The sequence below is a fragment of the Diabrotica undecimpunctata genome, chromosome 1 (genome assembly GCF_040954645.1).
Source record: "Diabrotica undecimpunctata isolate CICGRU chromosome 1, icDiaUnde3, whole genome shotgun sequence".
In the NCBI taxonomy this organism is placed as follows: Eukaryota; Metazoa; Arthropoda; class Insecta; order Coleoptera; family Chrysomelidae; genus Diabrotica; species Diabrotica undecimpunctata.
In genome coordinates, this window is record NC_092803.1 from 136,497,458 (window position 1) to 136,518,961 (window position 21,504).

At 32.6% G+C, this 21,504-nt stretch overlaps 1 protein-coding gene across 1 annotated transcript; it reads right to left on the minus strand.

Annotated features, from left to right (window-relative positions):
* Positions 1 to 23: 23 nt before the first annotated feature.
* LOC140435360 (uncharacterized) lies at positions 24 to 11,729 on the minus strand. The gene is made up of 2 exons (XM_072524162.1): positions 11,624 to 11,729; positions 24 to 1,885 (listed from the first exon to the last, which is right to left on the minus strand). Exons 1-2 carry the CDS (start codon positions 11,727 to 11,729, stop codon positions 24 to 26), a joined length of 1,968 nt encoding a protein of 655 aa, XP_072380263.1.
* Positions 11,730 to 21,504: the final 9,775 nt, after the last annotated feature.

The following is a 21,504-nucleotide window of genomic DNA, read 5'->3' on the forward strand; positions in this document are numbered from 1 at the left end:
TTTTCGGAGATAACATTAGAAGTTTAAGTAAATAAGGACTCTCTTTTATTTTGTAGATGATTATGAGGTACACTACCAGCGACAATCCAACCAAAAAAGGTGTTTTGAAGTACAGGGAGATTTTTTCCTAATCTTACAATGCCATCGGTAATGAGTTCGTAGTATTTGTCAGCACCTATCAAAATGTCAATGCTTGAAGTTGAAAAGAACTCACTGTCGGCTAAGGAAATGTTGTGTGGTATTTCGAGCAATTCTAGGGGTATATGTGTCTGCGGTAGTGGGGTAGTTATTCTATCGAGTACGTAACAAGACATGTTAAGTTTATTGCTTTTATCATTAGTAGAGAAAATTGTAAGATTTGCCATTATGTTAGACATGATTGAGCTCTGGGCAATTCCAGAAATTTGAAGTGGTTGTTGGAGGGTTTTACAGCTAATTTTTTCAAAAAGATTCCTCGATATAAAGCTACTTTGACTAGCATTATCGAGAAGTGCCTTGGCTGTTATCATATGTCCTGATTTTGATTGAATAGATATTTTAATTGTTGCTAATAGAACATTACAAGGTTTAGCGGAGAATGTAAGGTCGCCTGTGGTATCTAGAGATACCGCTGTGACAGACTCGGGGTGGATGTTATTGCCAGAGGAGGATGGCATGTCGTCGAATTCTGTATGATTTTTATAAGAATTTAAATTAGGGTTTGATTTTTCTTGAGTTTGATGATAATTATGTTTTCTGGAGTTGGCATCAGAATGTGTTTGATTTGAATTGGATCTCCAATTATGTTGATTGCCTTGAGGATAGGTAGTTCTTTGGCCTTGAGATGTGCCTGGATTGTGAGATGGATGAGAGAAGTTAGTGTTGTGGGTTTTGCGTACGTGCAAGAGAGTGTGATGTTTTTTAGAACAAATCGAGCAAGTTTTAGAGATGCATTCATTGTAAGAATGTCCTGTGCCCAAGCAGTTTGTGCACATGTGTTGAGAATGTGTGAAATTTAATTTATCAGAGTGTGGCAGAGATGAGAAACGTGGACAACGATATATTTTATGAGACAAGTCATTACAGTATATGCATTTAGAAGTGGAAGAATTATTGTAGGTAACATTGGTGTGAAGAGAAGTAGTGCGAGAGAATTTCGGAGAAGGTTTTTCCGTTTTATAGTCACGTGAGTCACTTAAATCACCTAATAAATTGCACCTATCTTCTAAAATGTCTAGAAACTCGTCTAATGTGGGTAAATCTGATTTAATTCTTTTTTCTCCGTATTGTTTTTTGGAGTTATAGTCAATTTTTCTTGACAAAATATAAACTAAGATGATATCCCAAGCGTTTACTGGAATGTTTAAGTTTTTTAAAGATTGAATGTGTTTTCTTATTGTAGTTACGAAGTCTCTGAGTGTTTGGGCATTAACCTTAGTGAGAGTGGGGTAGTCCAAAATGGATTTTAAGTGTGCGTTGATTATATTTAAGTTATTAGAGTATCGTTTTTCCAAGAGGTCAAAAGCAATGGTAAAGTTTTCGTGGGTTAATTCGAGAGAGTCAATTAAGGCGAGAGCTTCATTTTTTAGAGAAGATTTCAGGTATATAAACCGTTGAATGTTTGTCAGAGAGGGGTTATCAATGATTAAGGAGGTAAAGAGTTGATAAAATGATATCCATTCATCGTAGTTGCCTGAGAAGATTTTAAGTGATAATTGGGGTAGTTTTACATTAGTAGGCGTGGTTTGTGTAACAGTGGGAGTTTGAGTAGTAAGACTGGGTAGGTTTGACTCTACGAGAGATTTGCACTTTTCGCGTAATAAAGTTAAATATTTAAAATAATGTTTTTCCATAAGATCACGATTTTCAAGAGCATCGGCATCGTCAGTGGCTTGTTCTATGTTATCTTGTATAACATTATAACGTTCAAAATGTTTAATTATTGATTCTTCTCTTAGTTGTAATTATGTTGTAGTTAGTTGAGAATGTAAAAATTGATCACACCAATTATATGCTCGCGTTAAAGCCGACTTTGCCGTTGCTCGTTGTTTCTTCAGTGTCTCCATTATTAAATATAGGTTTTAAATCTAGACAAGTATGATATATGCAATTACTAAAAACACCTTAAATTCACTTGCGAAAACACTACCGCGATAGATATAGCACAACTTTTATAAGCGCCCTGAAAGAAAAACAATACAATACAAACAAATCAATAGAAATATCAATAAATGAATATTTAAATGTGTTGTAGAATATGTGTAGTATATATAAATCGTTAAATATATGGAGGCACTGTGAAATCGGTAAGTATAATATTTATGATGTGTAAAAATATTAAAAGTATTTATTTAGTGAAATTTCAAAGATAAATAATAATAAGTTTTTCGCTTGAGCAAATAAATGTTTTTAATTCTTAAAACTAATTATTACAAAGAATTTCTTAACAGAATTATTATTCAAATTTTTATTTTATGCGAAACAATAGTGTCTTTCTTAGTATCGAAATTATTCTGTGAGCACGTGGGAAGAAAGAACTTTTTCTGTACCTGCAGTGATGAGCGGTGTACCTGATGCCGTGAATTCTCACACAGAAAATGACGCGACGTAGCAATTTGTAGAATATAATATATTTTAAATATATTTGTGTTGAATTTGTTATTTATATAAATCCTAGTTTATAACATATGGGAGAAGGACCATGGAACGGGCTGGGTTCCTCTGCACCGTCCAAGTGGGCCGAATAAATACTTCGGCTGGGTACAAGAAATTATAAGATATAATTACTTCGGATTTGCCTTCGATTTGGTATATTTCCATTAAGCGGTGGTTCTTTTTGTTACATGGATTTAATTAAAACTGCTCTTGCTCAGTAGAAATGTATTTTGATTATCAATAGTATACCCTTAATTGTTTGATAAACAATATACTAATTACTATTTATTTGCTCGTTGCTTGCTTGATTAATGAATATTAACACTTACAGTTATTATTGTTAAGACGTGATCGGATGGTTCTGAGCGATGCGTCTTCTCTGAGAGTTGAACGTACAAGAGAGAGAATTCTGTGCAATCTTTCGTATCGTCAAATTTTGGTCTGTACCAAAGGGTAGTTAGGGGTAGGACGCGAGGGCGCGGTTGCCAGTTTGGATCAAATCCGAACATAGCTATTGGTGCGTAAACTTGGATTAGGTGGATATTAATTGGTTTACATGCCAACTTCACTATTATTACTCTGTTGGAAAAGAGTATGTAATCTATAACCGACATCGCAATTCTATTATCAAGCACTATTGCAACTTCATGCCGTGGTAATTATCTGTGGCATCACTACCGGAATAGTACACTGTATTAATTGTCTTTCAAATCTCTATGCAATAAATGCAAGTGATCTTCCACTTTTTGAAAGATTCAGACGTAGTATTCCCTGTTCGTATTCCGCTATTGTTCTATAAATGATTCTGCGAAAAACGTTTTCATTCTGAAATATTTGACAGATTTCAGCTTTGGGTACCTGTCCAACCAACTTAAAGATAATTTTTCTTATCTTTAATTTATACATCTTAAAGCGAAGACTTCAAAATAAATAAATCTCAACTGGCAGTAAACAAAGTAAACAAACTTTTGTTTCCAAAGACAACTTGGTAGTATTTTGTTTTTGTTAATATTAAAGCCAATGAATTTTGTGCCAAAAATTGTAGGACATACATTAAGTGATAAAGTTTCCACAATTTAATAGTAGTAGGAATCGTAGAAAATGATTTTTTAATTAGACTTATATATTTTGTAACATCAATATAGGTTAATGGTTTACTTGAACCTGCTTTTAAATGTTCCAAAAGCTAATTTTTTGAGTTATGGCTGGAGTCATTATGTCAAAGCTCATAAAATATTTTAAACGATTTGCATCAAGAAGTATGGAGTAATTAGCTTCCTAACTATATTTAATGTATAAAATTACAAGAATTTTACAAGTAAAAGTCAAGCCTACTTTAAATTCTCTCGAGAAACAAATACAACAGTTATGCTAGAAAATTTTGAATGACATGATCGCAATACAAGAGTATGTAAATTTTAGGATTATGGGAAATGAGCTAATACTCACAATCTTAAGTAATTGATGGTAAATTAAATTTACTATCATACAGAAATAAAAACTAATTAAAATTGTGAGTATTGACTCATTTCCCATATATTAGTGTTATGGACTCACATTGGCAACATTTTCATCACAAGTAAATTCTGGTAGAGTAGAGTAGAGTAGAGTATTTTTTATTTAACTTCATTACAGGTACAAATATTGTTTGTAGCAAGTCAAAATAACATACATAGTATTAAAAAAGGAATATAAAACGTAACTAAATATATAAAAACAAGAACACATATTAAATAGAAAAACATTTATGGCAAAGTTACGGTAAGCAGTTCAGTGGATGTTCTGCAATGAGTCATATATTCTTCTGAGCAGCAAAAACAATGTTTTAGAAGATATGTTTTTATAACTTTATCGAAACTATTACAGCTTAACTATTTAATGCTTTTTGGTAAAATATTGTAATAGTTATAATTAACACAATTTTTTAGCGAAAGATTTAATCTACAGCGATTTGTTCGTAGGTAGTGATAGTTTCGCGTATTGTGAACATGGGCATCAGGCTGCTTTATTAAATGTGCACGTTTTCTGCGAATTTTAGTTAGGACTTAAAATATCAACAGAGTAGGTAGCGGCATAATTTTAAATTTAATAAAGAAAGGTCGGCAGTGTTCTAGATAACTAACCCCTACTAAAATCCTGACAACTTTCTTTTGCATTGTGCAAAAATGTGAAGTGCATTTGTTGAATTGCCCCATATAATTAGACCATAGTTTAGGTGAGAGTGGAATAAAGAAAAATATGTCATTTTTAATGTTTCAAAGTCGACAACTCTTGCTAGTTGGCGAATAACAAATAATGAACTTATAGGTTTTTCTTAACTTGTGAGATATGAGCCGACCAGTTAAGTCGATTATCTATGGTTATTTCCAATAGTTTAACAGTGTTTTTGATTACTTGCAGATATAACCAAATTTTGCGTTTTATCAGAGTTAAGTTTTAGCTTGTTTGCAGCAAACCATGAATGAGCTCACAACATTAAATACTGCGTTCGTAGTAGAACGAGCACTTCTGAATCCATATTGTGAGTTGCTAGAGTAATTATTTGACTCAAAATAGGAATAAAATTGTTGTTTGATAACCTTTTCAATCACTTTCCCAAAAGTAGAAACAATGCTTATAGGTATTTAATTGTCAGTTTTTGAGGAATCAGCTTTTTTGTAGATTGGTAGTACTTTTGAGTATTTTAGTACTTCTGGAAATACTCCAGTTGATAGAATTAAATTAATAAGATGAGTGAAAGGTGTTAAAACTATTTGGTAAGTTTTTTTTTTAAATTTTGCTATTAATTTCGTGAACGTCCCTACAATTAGAATTACTAAGATACTTTATTATTTGAGAGACCTCTTCTTCCAGAACGGAACGAAAACAAGGACTTGCTCGGAGAAAGATAATTTCTATAATTGAAGAGGACATCGACATTAATAGTGGGAAGAGATGTAATTATATTCTTTGCAATTGTAGTAAAAAATTGATTTAGTTCGTCTGGAGGTAGATCAGGTTGTACCGAACTGGATCATGTGTAGTTCCTTTCGAAAATTACGGTTTTGGTTTACGGAACTGGTTCTAATGCGAAGACACTATATTATTTGTTATGTTATGATCTCATCGTAATTGATTTTCTTCTTGGTGTGACTTATACTTTAAGGATATTGGCGATCATCACGGCCCATTTTACTCTGTCTGTATCAGTTCTAAATAATTCTATTGATATGTGATAGATTCGACCGTTACTTGATGGAAATTCATTTATTCTAACAATAAAATACTAAAACTTTTGTTTTCCAAACTTCCACAAAATTCATTATAATTTATTATCACTACAGCTGTTTCGGCAGAGTGCCTTTCTCAAGAGGTCACTTCAGTTGGGACTGAGTTCAATGAACAGATTATATATATAATTTTCAAACGGAGTATAAAAGGTGTACGAATTTGTCGTCTTCTTCAAGTTTTATAATTTCGCTATAGATTTTATCGAGTTCAGGTTCAGACTTTCATATTTTTAATTATCATCACGTAGCGCTACAACCCTGGGTGAGTCTTGGCTGACTATACAACTTTTTTCCAATTTGTTCGGTCTTCCATCAACCTAGGGTCAAATGGAATGTTCATTTTCCGGAGATCTGCTTGCATGTTATTTCTCCATCGCATTCTGGGACATCCCAGTGGTCTTTTGCCTGTGGGAATCTCCTCCCATACCAGTTTTACAAGTCTCTCGTTATGCAGTCTGTGCACGTGTCCTGCCCATCTTAGTCGCTGTGATTTAATTTCTTGGACAATATCGGCGTCATTGTAGAGTGCTTTTAATTCGGTATTGGTTCTGATCTTATACTGGTTTGTGGTGATGTCATGGTGAGGTCCGAAAATTTTTCTAAGTATTTTTCGTTCAAAGCGTCTGAGCTTTTCTTCGTTTACTTTGGTCATGGTCCACATTTCGCATCCGTATGTTAGTACAGCTCTGACGATGGATTTATAGATCTTGATCTTTGAACTTCTTCATATTTTTAATGCATATATTATTTCTAATTATAGTGCTTGTTAGTGCACAACATTGTTGTTTATGAGTATGGGCATTTCTTTAATTATGTTGGAGAAAAACCTAGAATCTTGTTTATCCTATAAGGTTTCTATCTCTTTTTACTGTACAATAAAATATCATATTACAAAAAAGTATAATTTTGATTATCTATCTTATTTTTTTATACTATAGTCCTATTTACAATACTTAGCCAAACTTAGGTTTATTGATCATACTATAATTTGAAGTACTTCTTTTAGATGCAATTGTGTTATTTTAGATAAATTTTAACCGTTTAAAATTGAACGAGACCCACATTATTAGCATAAACTTACACGCATCTAAGACCACGTAAGTAATTAAGCAAATTTTTACGCTATCGCCCCCTGAACAAAGAAAGATGAAACTCAAAATGAAAGTTCATTAGAATAATGAGAGTTTACGCATGCGCGCACAGTGACTAACGAGCGGCGAGCAGTGGCCGGGAAATTGTTCGGTTTCCTTCCTGCCTCGGAATAGAGTCCAGGGAAAGTTGATGGGAGTGGTTACGGCGTTTAGACGCCATTTTTTCTGCTTCAATATGCTCCATTGACTGTTTAATTAAAAAATTGATACCTTAGTATTTAATTATTCTGTTTTTTTTTTGTTTTGAGAAAAAAAACTATTGTTACTGAAAATTGAAACAAATTTTATTTATCACCGATTTATATTTCTAATTGTATTAAATTTTTTTATTGGGTTTCTTATAAAATAAAAAGAATAGTATTTTAATTAGTATTTATAAAGGCAAGTCTACTAACGAAACTATTTTCATTATTAAAACAATTATCGAAAAACGAAGAGAATTTAAATTAGAAACACGTAAACTATTTGAAATTATGAAAAAGAAAACAAATATCCAGTATACCAGAATATATTAATAAAACTATATACAGAAAGGCAAATATCAAATGAACTTATAAATAAAGTCAGTAGTCTTTAGTAAGTCTAATGCTCAGTCTCTCGAACCCCCGAACATTTGTTCGGTGTCGTAGTGCAGTAGTTCCTTTTGTAAATATTCAGAATCAAAAATGCAGTTCAAAAACAAAAACTCAATGTTTTTCTTGTTTCTTTCACCTAATTAAGTTTCTCCATTAGATATTCTTCTCAGTGTTCTGAGAAAGGCCAGAGGGAAGAAGGTCTGTATGGCGGCCTAGAAAAAGGTGGAAAGATGCAGTCAAAGAAGATCTAGAGAAAATGGGAGTGCAACAATGGGAATTACTGGCACAGGACCGAAAAACATGGAAGGCTATAGTAAACGCGGCAAAGAGTCACGAAGAGTTGTAGCGCCATTGATGATGATGATTGGATATTCTTGAAGTATACGAAATGTTTGTTTTAATATTTTTTCACAATCCTATTTGATTTTTCTATAACCGTAAAACTATAGATACAGATAAACTGAACGAGTCGATCTTTTTTCTTTGTAGATTGACACTAGCATCAAAAACGAAAGATATACAAGCGATAATAAATGAAAAACGATATGAAAACATGTAATCTCAAATACACCTAGCAGCAGAAGAAGCCATTGGAAGGGAAAATGACCAGTTAAATTATAAAAATAAAAACCACAGTGGTGGACAACAAAGCTACAAAACCAAATAAACGAAAAGAAGAAAGCTGGGCTGACCAAAGGAGATGAAGAAGACAGAAAAGAATACAGAAGGCAAACTTATGAAACAAAAAAAGTAACAAAGAGCACAAAAAACAGGGACATTGACAAATCACAGATATGCAAACATGCCTGGGAAAATAAACATACAGGAGGATGGAAAAATACATCATTAAACATGTAATAAACAGACATGAAAAAGAGAAAAATCAAAGAAGCGGTCCTCATCCTACTCAATGAAGAAAAATGTATAGCAAACCCACCAGCAGAATGTACCAGGCTTTGTTTTCCAATACTGAAAAAAGAAGTCAACAGTAGGAATATACCAACAAAGCGGATTAAGAAACTCTAAGACACATCATACACAATACATATGCAACACACAATACATGTACACAATAAGGGAACACTCTCTAATACACAAACACTTACAGGTAATATTATTAGTGCAGAGCACTTAGAATAATCAGAATTGGATGTTCTATAGAGCAAAAATCCACCCTCAAACCTTTTCAGTCTAGGCATGTTTGCCTATAACCCCGCGGCCAAGTGGATCAACTTTAATTTTTTGTAAAATAACAAAACCTTGTCAAACGTGCGAAACGTTGAAATCGAATGTTTTTACTTAAAAATGTAATCAATCAATTGTGGCGTAATCCCATATAAACACAATATTTAACTTAGACATGCCACAAGAAAACAGTTTCTACTAAGTTTTCTACTAAATTACAAACTGTAATAAAGAATAAGTTTTGGACGACGCATGAAAAGATAAGGAAAGATAAACCACTGAATCGAGCATCTTTATGGAAAAGCAACAGATTTTGAATGGTATCAGCACAAAAAAGTATATTAAATTTAATATTATACCACTGTCAATTTGATCCAATTGGAAAAAAACTATCTAAATAAAGATAAAAATTAAGATAAAAATCTTAAACAGTAAACTAATACAACATGGACTCAAGTATAGGCGAAGAGTAAGACAAAATTCTACTTTTAAATGAATAAAATGTCCAATTTGGTAAATGGATTAAAAACGGATGACGGATTGAAAATTAGACAGATTAAATGGCTATTACATTATATAAAAAAGGAAAACAAATGGTCATTTCTGTCGTGCCTGAGAAGATTTTAATTCAGACGAACATAAAAAACGGAAAAGTGTGATTTATATACGAACTTTATTTTCAATCTTTTGTTAGCCTAGATATTTTGTGTAATTGAAGGAGAAAGCTCTACATTCTTTAATACTTATAATGGTCTACGACAGGGAGGCACACTCGTGCCTCCTCTTTAATATTTCCTTGAAAAACGTAGCCAGGAGATAAATATTGGATAAAACGAAACCATTTTTAATAGATCGACAAAAATTCTCGCATTTGCTAGTGTAGTGGGCAGAAGAAGTATGAGAAACGTATTTTACGGTATTTTACAAAGTTTACTAACGCGACAAGTGAACTAGGACTTGGTGTAAACGAGGAAAAAACCAAATATATGTTAGTTACTAAAAGCTTAAAATGTTCAATAGAGAATCCAAATTAACAACTTTACCTTTGAGTAAGTCAAAGAATTCACATATCTTGGATCCGCTAGTAAATACAGCAAACATGACAAGCGAGGAAGTAAAAAGAGGCATAGCAAAGGAAATTAAAAATAGAAACTCTTTATGGTATTTTTTTACTTACATTACTTTACATTATTTACAAGACCTTCATAAGACCGGTTTTTGATATTATGATGCTGAACCATAGACTTTATCCCAAAACTACAACTTGGTATTTTTGCAAGAAAAAAACTTCGAAAGATATTTGGGACAGTAAATGAAAATGTACACGAAGACCTTCCCAAACCCAGACAGAAGAAGTACAGGGCGACGTTATAAGATCGATTAATGATGTGGACAGAAGATGGAGGAAAGTTAGAGGATTCGACGGGAATAGCGACTTCTCTGGAGCAGTCCAAGATGCACAAAGAATTGTCGAGCCAATTATTATAATGATGAAATATTTTGTGTATCTTCTTGATACTCCGATGCGAGTTTATTATTTTCGTGTCTGCTCTATTTTAGAATATTTTTCTACGGAAGAGACTATATAAACTAAAGATAAATATATATATATATATATATATATATATATATATATATATATATATATATATATATATATATATATATATATATTTATATATATATTTATATATATATTTATATATATTATAGGTATTTAGGTAAAGAGAAATAAAATAAAAAGACTTAGTCACAATCAGTTTATTCTACCGATTTCGCATACTATAATTTACAATGCATTCTCAGGTCTCCGGTAAACTGAATGCTAAAATTAAAAGTTACTAATATTAGAGTGCCGTCATGTACACAATATATACAAATTGTGCCAATATTATATGTGTACAGTTTTAAGTATGTCTTCTTCATTGAGTACCGTGCCCAAATTAGACGTGGGTAGCGAGCATGACTTTTTACCAATATTGTTCTCGTTCTTGCGCTACATGTAACAATACGTCTACTGATAAACCAGACTTCTATATTTAAGATGCGTTGAACCCATGATATTCTGAGCATCCCACGATATGACCACATATCGAAGGCTTTTAATTTGTTCATCATATTAACCTTCATAATCCAGGTTTCACATCCATACAGTATTACAGTATACACATAACATTTAAGGAACTTGAATCTTAGTTGTAAGTTCAGCTGAGAATTGCACAATATAGATCTAAGTTTCTTAAATGCATCTCCAGCAATTTCTATACGAGTTTTAATTTCTTCATCCGGATTTAGTGTCTCGTTTATCCAACATCCTAGGTATATAAAATGGTCTGCTTTTGTATTCGGGTCATTCTTGACAATTAGTTGCATAGGGCCAACGTCGTGTTTACTAACCACAGGTAACTTTGTGTCTGATGTATTTATGCCAAGTCTGTTATTGGTGACTTGATCTATAAGAAATTAAAGATATTGGATACTTTCAGTCATGATTGCTGCGTCACATGCATATCTGATGTTGTTAACAGTCTTTACATTGCCTTTAAAAGGCTTCGTTAAATATTATTTCGTAGTACACGTTAAACAAAGATGGGGATAATACACAACTTTGTCTGACACATCTTTGAATTAATTTTTTTTTGTTTCGTTGTCGTCTACCAGAATAGAAGCTTCTTGATTACAATATAGATGTTGTAAAAGATCTCTCAGATCTCTATTATCTATTCCAATTATTTCAAGATACTCAAACCGCCTATTATGTTGGATGCTATCAAACGTCTTTTTAAAATTTATTAAGAAAAAAGCTTGCCTTGTTCCCAATCCTTTTCTGAAACCAAATTGTTTGCTTCCCATTCGTTCTTGCCCCCTTCCCAATTGTTCTCTTCACATTTCTGCTTGGTTCTATTAAAACTCATCTTGAGTAGTTTGAGAGAGTAACTCATAAGACTAAGTAGTCTAAAGTCTTTACATGATGATATATTAAGTTTTTATTGGAGTGTGATAAATGTAGACTCCAACATGAGTTTGTTAGTTCTGAGACATTGTCGTCATCTAGAAATTTGAGCTAGTCTGGTGGTATTTGGTCAGGAACTGTAGATTTCCCATTTTTACTTTGTAACAAAATTTTTACTTTTACTTTTACGTTTTAAAGATTGTACAATTTTACATTATGTGACTATTACTTACATGCCGATACTTGATGCTCCGTTATGATAAGCTGGTGTTTGGTGGTCGTCGACTTTACTGCACTTTGACAAATATATCGGCATATTTTGTATCGGCATGTAAGTAATATTCATATAATTAAAAATCGTACACAAATAATCGTGTTAAAATAAATTGATTGTGAGTGAGTCTTTTTATTTTATTTCTCTTTACTTAAATTTAAATGAACATATGTAACACATTCAACATAAATATATAGGTATACTTACCATTGAGCTAGATCTGGCAGCATAGGTAGTCCAGAAATGAATGTATTCACCTTCGGTGTCGAATGCTGTGGGTCCGGTTCCAACTATTAAATCAAAACGTATTGTCAACATTGTGCCCTCGAAGTCTCTGACAAATCACAAAGTTGTTATTTAGTATACCTCGTCTATAGTTGCTCATACCTACATTCATACTTATACACAAACATAAATCATTAAAAAAGTCAAGATCTAAACTCTAAAGATAAATAATAATTGATAGATAATTCGGACTCTGAACGTGGAACCTTTCGATTTCAAATCATAAAAATTGTCGTAACCCCCTGCTAATTATCCCTTTATAAAATCTGCATAATACCGAAACCGCCATTTTGTGATATTTCAGTTTTAGATCCCTATCTTCGGCTTATATTTCTGATTCATTCTTAGACATTACCTACGATAACAAAGGACTATTCATCAAAATGCTGGGAGCTGGTACTTTCCCGACCGCTCAACTGAAAACAAAAAAATCAGTGGCGGTCGATTCAATTAAAATTGTGTTTACTCAGTGTAAGTGTTTTTTAGTGGGAACAGTATTAGGTTCGAGAATAGATCAGTTTTTGTTTCGTAATTATAATGGTATTGTTTATATTATATATTGTTTTGTTACGGTAATACATTTAGAAAATAATTCAATCAGTAGATTATTTAATCATATACAAATGTTTTTTAGATCCATTTTGTCATTCGCTATAAGTATATAAAAAAACAAAATAGAACGTATTTTTAGCTTTTTTATACCAGTTTATATTTTTAAAACTAATTAGTGGTCACACTCTTACAGAATCGCCAGAACATAATAAATGGTGTAAAGGATTAAAATTTTGTCAAAATTCTGTAAAAATAAAAAATATGATCGTCAAAGCAACCAGGTAGATGTGAACATCAAAATTTCAAGACACTGCAGTGGAATAGAAAAGCATACGCAGAACCTCTTGTCATACGTGCCTCTTTTCGTGCCTTGTCACATACAATCCTGCATGCATCAAAATACAAGAGAAGTACCTACGTTCTTTGAAACATTTGTATTTACACTAACAGTTAAAAGGAATACCTCATTCACTTTCCTCACCTTACATATCTCTTTGACTTTCTTTTATACCATGCGCAGTTGCACTTCTTCTACCTCTAGATGCATAAGGCATGCTGCTGATAAAGAGGCACCGTATAAATATTTGAATACTTAGAAAAGTAACGAGGTAACCCGACACACACGAAGGAATAGAGAAAGACAACGGTAGGACGCAAAATGAAATAAGAAGCCGTCATGGCATTTTTTTGTCGTCACGGCACATTAGTCGTTCTGGTCCCTAAGGCTCGCCAATATATATTTTTCACATAAAAAAAAAATTTTCGACTTGGATAAAATCTAGATTGTAGTGTTGATTCTAACTTCTTCTTAAAGTGCCCTCTCCTCAATGGAGGTTAGCTACTACAATTTTAAAATCTTCTCTATCTTCAGCTGTTCTTATTAGCTGTTCAAAATTTAGCCCTGTCCATTGTCGGATGTTTCTGAGCCACGATAGTCTTTTCCTTCCTAGGCCTCTCTTTCCCTCGATTTTTCCTTTCACTATAAGTTGGGCATATTGGAACTTATTATTTCTCAGTATTTGGCCTAGGTATGATGTTTTTTTAACTTTTACTGTGTTAAAAAGTTCTCTTTCCTTGCCTATTCTATGCAGCACTTCTTCGTTTGAGGTATGCGATGTCCATGAAATTTTGAGCATTCTCCGGTAGATCCACATTTCAAAGGCCTCCAATTTATTTACGGTTGATGTTTTTAGGGTCCACGTTTCAACTGCATATAGAAGAGTCGACCAGACGTAGCATTTTGATAAACGTAGTCGAATTTCGAGTTTTATTCGAGAATCACAAAGCAGTTTTTTTATTTTTTCGAAAGATTTTCTGGCCTGTTCTATTCTCGATCTTATTTCTAGATCAGGATTTAGGCTGCTATCGATCCAACATCCCAGGTACTTAAATCTATTGACCTGTTCTAAAATGTGCCCATTTATTGTGCAAGGTTGAGGTACGTTTTGGTTTTTTCGGATTGACATCACTTTGGTTTTTTTAATGTTTATTTTCATACCAAATTGCTCACAGGTCGAGTTGGTCTTGTCGATGAGTCGTTGTAGACCTACGTCGGAATCCGCAATTAACACTATATCATCGGCGTATCTGATACTGTTGATATTTACGCCATTCACCTTGACTCCATCCTTGGAATCCTCCAATGCTTCTTTAAATAGAAACTCGGAGTAAAGATTAAACAGCAGAGGTGATAGAACACATCCTTGTCTAATTCCCTTCCTAATTTCTACTTCTGCGGATGTGGAAGCTTCGATCCTAACTCTGGCGTTTTGGTTCCAGTACAAGTTTTTTAAGAATTTGATGTCTTTTCCATCTAAACCGACTTTTTGCAAACGTTCTAATAGTAGGTCGTGTCTTACTCTATCAAATGCTTTTTCGAAGTCTATAAAGCATATAAATATATCTTTCTGTTGGTCGTAGCATTTTTGGGCGAGAACTAGTAAACTGAACAGGGCTTTTCTCGTTCCCATGCCGGCTCTGAATCCAAACTGATCGTCTCCGATGATTGTTTCGCACTTTCTATAGATACCATTATGTACGATTTTTAGTAGATGTAGGATTTTTACTCCATGACTCATAAGGCTTATCAGACGGAACTCATTGCAGTGTTGTGGGTTTGGCTTTTTTGGTAGTGGGATGAATATTGACTCCAGCCAATCTTGGGGTATTTTACCTGTATCATAAATGCGATTGAATAAAAGGACAAATATTTCGATATTTTCTTCGCTGATTAATTTTAACGTTTCTGGGTATATTCCGTCTGGACCTGGACTTTTATTTGTTTTAAGATGATTAATTGCATTTATGATTTCAGATTTCAGAATTGTTGGCCCTTCGTTGTTATTTTCCAATCTTGGTTCTTCTCGTATGTCGTGAAAAAGAATTTTAATATAGTTTTCCCATTCTTTCAGTTTGTCTTCCGTTGATTCTAGCAGTTTGCCATCCGTGTTCAGCATGGTGTGAAAAGTCGTTCTCTTGGTAGTCGATGTAAACTCTTTTACCTTTTTATGTAAATTCTAACAGGTAAATCTTAATACGGTTCCCATTGGAATAATAAGTAGAATATTGTTTATTGTCAAATATATTCGAAGCACTGTACTTCGACGTTGCAAAAAATACACGATCTATAGAGTTCTATCATCAGAATACTTATAAGCTGGGTACGCTGGATAAAAATTTTTTGTGGAATTTAAATATTATTCCCTATCTGTAAAAGGAATTAATCACAATTTTAGTTTAAAATAAATACGTTAATGATATGATGTGATGAATAGTTTCTTAACGTTGGTATAATTAATTAAAAAATTCACTACTTACAATCTTAATGAGGTTGTATCATCAATGATGTTATATAATGTTGATAAAAGTTATCACAATCTGTCATCTTTGTTCAATATAAAACCTATTTCTATATTTAAAATTTAAAAATTACTTTACATTCACAACACTTTTGGCTGGTGGTTTTTATTATTGGTTTTTCAAAACTCTTCGTGTGCAAATTTAAAAATATTCGTATTGACAAGTAAAAATCCCACACCCCTAATATCAAGCAACTGGCAGTACATCAAATTATAAGCCTATCATTAGATGTATCGTGGCAATATAAATTATTTTATATTTATTAATATCATAAAGGAGTGAAATTTTAACCTGTCAGTGTTTCAACAGATAACTTATTAAATTAACATAAAGAAACAATCTCATAATTATAAAAACGTTACAATTGATTGTGATTTTGTTATGTATGGCCCCAGTATCTGTGTGTATACAAAAATTACTAACTTTTAAAAAAACTTAATTTTTTTTTTTTTTTTATTTAAACAAATATACCCGCATCAACCACTAAGGGTTATTAGCGGGGGGACATACACAAACAGTAAGATACATATTGTTACATAAAAAAAAATATTTTTTACAATCTGGTATATAGTTTAGTCATTTTAAGATAACTTAATAAAGACTGTAAATTTGACGTTAGTATACTTTTTAAATTATCACTAAGGGCACACGCGATTCTTTCGTTCTGGTACACTGGACACTCAACAATTATATGTTTCACTGACCACTGAGTGTTGCACTTGGTACACATCGGAGCAGCCTCCTGGTTGAAGATATGCTTGTGTGTAAGAAAAGTATGTCCTATTCGGAGTCGGTTGATGATGACTTGGTCTTTTCTATTATTTGGTAAGATGAGTTTGGTTCCTACTTGACTTAGACATTCTTTGAGTTTGTTAGCAGTGTGATCCCAAGTAGTTTGCCACGCTCTGTACACGTGGGCTTTGATATTTACTTTGTGATCAGTCCAAGGCATTTGATTTATGATAGCAATACTTTGGTCGGTGGTTGCATTGCTTGCCAGAGAGTCCACTTCCTCATTACCACTTATTCCCATATGGGAAGGTACCCAGATAAAGGAAATATCTTTTTGTTGAGTCTGTAGATAAGATAACTCTTCTTTGATCTTGAGAAGTATGGCGTGAGTTGTATGTAGCTGTTTTATTCCAAGTAATGCGCTCATTGAATCGGTGATGATAACAAATTTGCTTTCATTGATAGAACAACATTTTTTCACGGCCTGGTGAATTGCCGTAAGTTCTCCGGTATATATACAACAATTTGTTGGGATTCGTATGGTAGACTTGACGTTTTCGTAGATGTAGGCTGCAGCATGTCCCTCATGACATTTGGAAGCATCAGTGAAGATTTGATGGGTTGTTGGGTATTTGGATATTACATTCTTATAAGCTTGCTGTATAAGGAAAGGATGTGTGGAATGTTTTGGGAGTTCTTTTAGAGACGTGTCTATTTTTGGAGGTTTAATCATCCAAGGAGGAACATTTACATGAATGGGCATAGTAAGACTGAACTGTTCTAAATTAAGACCAATACGTTTTATTCGTTCGGGAAATGGTAGTTTTTTTATTGCAATGTTTCTGTAAAGATCGGACGTTATATTTGTTCTGCAAAGTATTGTTGAGTAGGTTACGTTGCTGCTGTTTGCTGAAATTCTGGCAACGTAATTTAGTGATAGGAGTTGCCTTCGTTGGCTTAAGGACAGTTCATTAGCCAAAACTTGTAAGCTACTTACTGGACTAGTTCTTGTGGCACCTAAAACTAATCTCAAGCACATATTTTGAATGTAGTCAAGTTTTTTTTAAAGATGTTTTGTTAGCAGTATCGTAGCATAAACAGCCGTAGTCTAGTTTACTTCGTATTAGTGATCTATATAGAGTAAGTAAGGTTGTTGTATCTGCCCCCCAAGAGGTATTTGACAGCATCTTTAGTAGATTAATTCTGAATTGGCAAGAACGTTGCAGATTGGTGATGTGGGTTTCCCAGTTTAAGTTACGTTCAAAAGAAAGTCCTAAGAAATTTATTTCTTCTGCTTGTTTTAGGACAACTCCATTTAGTGTTAATTGAACATTAGGATAATTTTTTCTTTTGCTAAAAATTAAATAACGTGTCTTTTCACTAGAGAATATAAAACCCGTGTTTTGCGACCAGCTTTCAATTGTGTGTAAGGTAGTTTGCAGTATATGTGTTCCCAGAGTTACATTGTTTGTTCTTAGATAAATGACTAAGTCATCTGCATATAGGCTAGTAAATACAGGTAGTTTTATTTGATGTATAATACTATTTATTGCAACTAGAAAGAGAGTAGGACTTAGAGTAGATCCTTGTGGAGTGCCGTTTTGAAGTACTCGTCTGGACGATAAAACTTAATTTGTAAAACAAAATTTTTTAAATGTCAATTGATAAATTATTGTTTGTGGTATTGTTGCATTTATCTAGTAGTAACAAATAGGAGAACATTTCGTTTAGATGACCAATATCCGTTCTATGATTCATTGCATTGTTATTTTGGCTAATGTAGGCCATTTCAAGAAAAAGTCTTTTGGTGATGTTACTTTCCTATTCTACTACTTTGATGTTATTGTAATCTATCCGATGCCCATTTTTACATGCATGTTCACCCAATGCACTTCTTTCAGGATGTAGTCTATTATCAGACTTGTGGGATGTAATGCGGTCTTTAAGACATCTTGATGTTTGACCATAATATACTTGTTCACATGATCCGCACGGTATACAATAAACAACATCCGTTAAGGACAAGAGTGCGGATTGGTCTTTAAGTTTAGAAAAAACTTTGTTAACTGTTAGTACCGTTTTATATGCAATTTTGATATTATTAATTGATGAAAAAATTCTACTTAGTTTCTGCCCAATGTCCTTAATGTATGAAAGAGATCCATATCTAATTGTGGTTTGTTTTGGTAAAGGATCTACAGGTCCAATCCTATCTTGTGATAAAGACAGATTTTCCTCGTTTCTTAAAAGACTAGTTAAATTTTGTGGAGTGTTAAACAAAATTTTCTTTAGTAGTATACTTGGGTATGAGCTTTCAATGAATAGGTTATAAAGGATTTTTAGATTTTTTGTATGGAAAGCGGTATCGCTGATTTTAAGGACACGATTTTTCATTTTTTTAACTAAATTAAGTTTCATTGAATATTTATGGTATGACCAATAATTGAAATATCTGCCTGAAATGAGAGGTTTTCTATACCAATCAACCAACAAATGGGCACCTTTTCGTATTCATTTGATATCTAGAAAAGGTACTGAACCTGTAGTATCTTTACGTTCTAATGTGAATTGAATGTAGGGGTTGTAACTATTGAAATACCAAAGTATATCATTTATGCCTGTGCTTGGTAATGCTAATATTATGTCAGCAACATATATTTTTCTAAAATGAAATTTATACGGTAGGACAAGGATGATGGTGTGGTCCATTACATAACAGGAAATTATTGGTGATATACGGTTCCCCATAGGTGTACCAAAAGTTTGTTTGTAAAATTTGTTGTTAAATGAAAAATAATTATTTTCGAATAGAAAGGTTAACAGTTTGAAAAAAGTGTCCTTATCAATGTTACAATGTTGAGCAATAATCTCCCATTTATTACTAATGGCAATTGTACATATATCTAGATAAACATTGCTAAATAAGGATACTACATCTAGGCTCGCAATAACGTAGCCTTCTGGCAATTGTATGTTATTAAATAATTGATTAACTTGAAATGAGTCTTTAATATAGTATTCATTCTCACAATTTTATGCATTCGTTAAAATATCTGTTAAGTAGTTAGCAATGTTTTCTGTAGGTGTGCCAATAGAGGCTAAAATGGGTCTAACAGATAATGATAAGATAATAAAAAGAGCAACACGGTATCTTTTTGGCCTCAGTAGAAACAACACATTGCAGAAGCTACTTCAAAAAACACGGGATTTTAACTCTTTCTTCATTATATATTCATAAACACCTGCATGTTTTTCCAGCAAGACCTAATTATGACTACCCTCCCAGAAATTCAAGCTTTGATCTGTATTTATCGATCCCGTCCACTGAGTTAGTCAAGAAATCTATATTATATTCGGCAAAAAAATTATATAACCATCTCCCTTTGCAAATTAAAGCTACAACTTCTTAAGTTTCGTAAATTGACAAAAGCCTATCTATCTGAAAGACCATAATATTCAGTGGAAGAGTTTCTTAACGAACAACTAAGAAATTACAGTACGTTTGGATACAAGCAACTATAGTATTTTTATATATATTTGGGTATCATATGCAACTTAAACTTATTCGTAAACTAGTTCGTAAGGTGTTATATTATTGTATATTTTATTAACTTTTATTTTATGATTCTTTGATACTGACGATTTATGTAATTTTAGTAAATTTTAATTGTTATTGTTATTTTTTTGACTTTTTGTAAGCTTTGTCCATAAAATTATACAATTAGTGACAATACAGCATATTTCCATTCCATTCCATTTCAACAGTCTATGTGCATATTTTGATTTTTCTATTTTATTTAACTTTGGTGACATTTTACAGAGATACCGCTTGTTCGCGATCGGAGAAGCCCTATAATCTTTCTCATGTCGGATGTTGGGGTTCGAATCCATGATCAGTATCTGTTATTTCATCACTACTGCTTGGCATAACGATTATTACTGCTAGAGTTTATAAATTATAGATTCTCATAGTGTATAATTAATTTTTCTTTAATGTCATCTAAGTGGGCTGTATCTTTTTCTATTCTATCAATTTGTTTTATTAAATCATTTACAATTTAAATCATTTTCAATTTGGCTAATAAACTTTCTCCATGATTTTTGATGCGCTTGCTTGAAATCCTTTTTGCTTCATTGTGAGCTTCCCTATATATTTTCTTGGTTTAACAATAATATTCATATCATATTCACAATTTCCATTTGCATATTTGCTACAATCATTCAACTTTGTGGGCGAAAAAAATCCTCGTTTTATCTTTAAATAATTGAAATAGGTCGTACTGTTTAAATTGTAGGATGAAGTAATTAATTGAAAACATTTAAAAAATAATAAAGTAGGCTTGTTGGCGCTAATTCATTTTAAATTTTAATACATCCAAACGTTTATCGCATAATAAACAACAAGAGATTCCACCCTAAACCTCGATGTTATCTTCCCCTTTCAACTACCGCATGTCGGAAGACTCACCAATTGTTTCTATTAGCATTCTCAAGTAGTCGCTATCAAAATATTTGATCTGATTAAATAAGTATCTGGTCGTACCGGGCTAGGGTGTTTAATTGTCTGTGTATTATATTATTTGAATATCTTTAAATAACATCGTTAAATCGGGTTGTTTCCTGTGGAATGTTATTAGCGTTTGTTGGTTTTGCAATTCTCCTTAAACGGATATTTAACAGTTAGTTAATTTAATTAAATAATTCCACCTCCATCTAAAAATAATTATCCAATTTCCTAATGAATACCTAACAAAATAAATCAAATCTTAAAACCTAACATTATAAGACGTTAACATTATTCACTTTTATCTACAAATATTCGTTTTGAGGAGACTTTTACAGGCTATTCTAGTCCTTTAATTTTGTAAATATTCATAAATCCCAAAAATACAATTTTTTTAAATTGGATGTCTATGTAGTTTGTGTTTTATAGTTTTTGAAAAAGCGTTTGACAGAGTACGCCATGATAAGCTAAAAGACATTCTTGAAAGAAAAGACATAGATAATAAAGATATGCGAATAATTCTCAATCTAT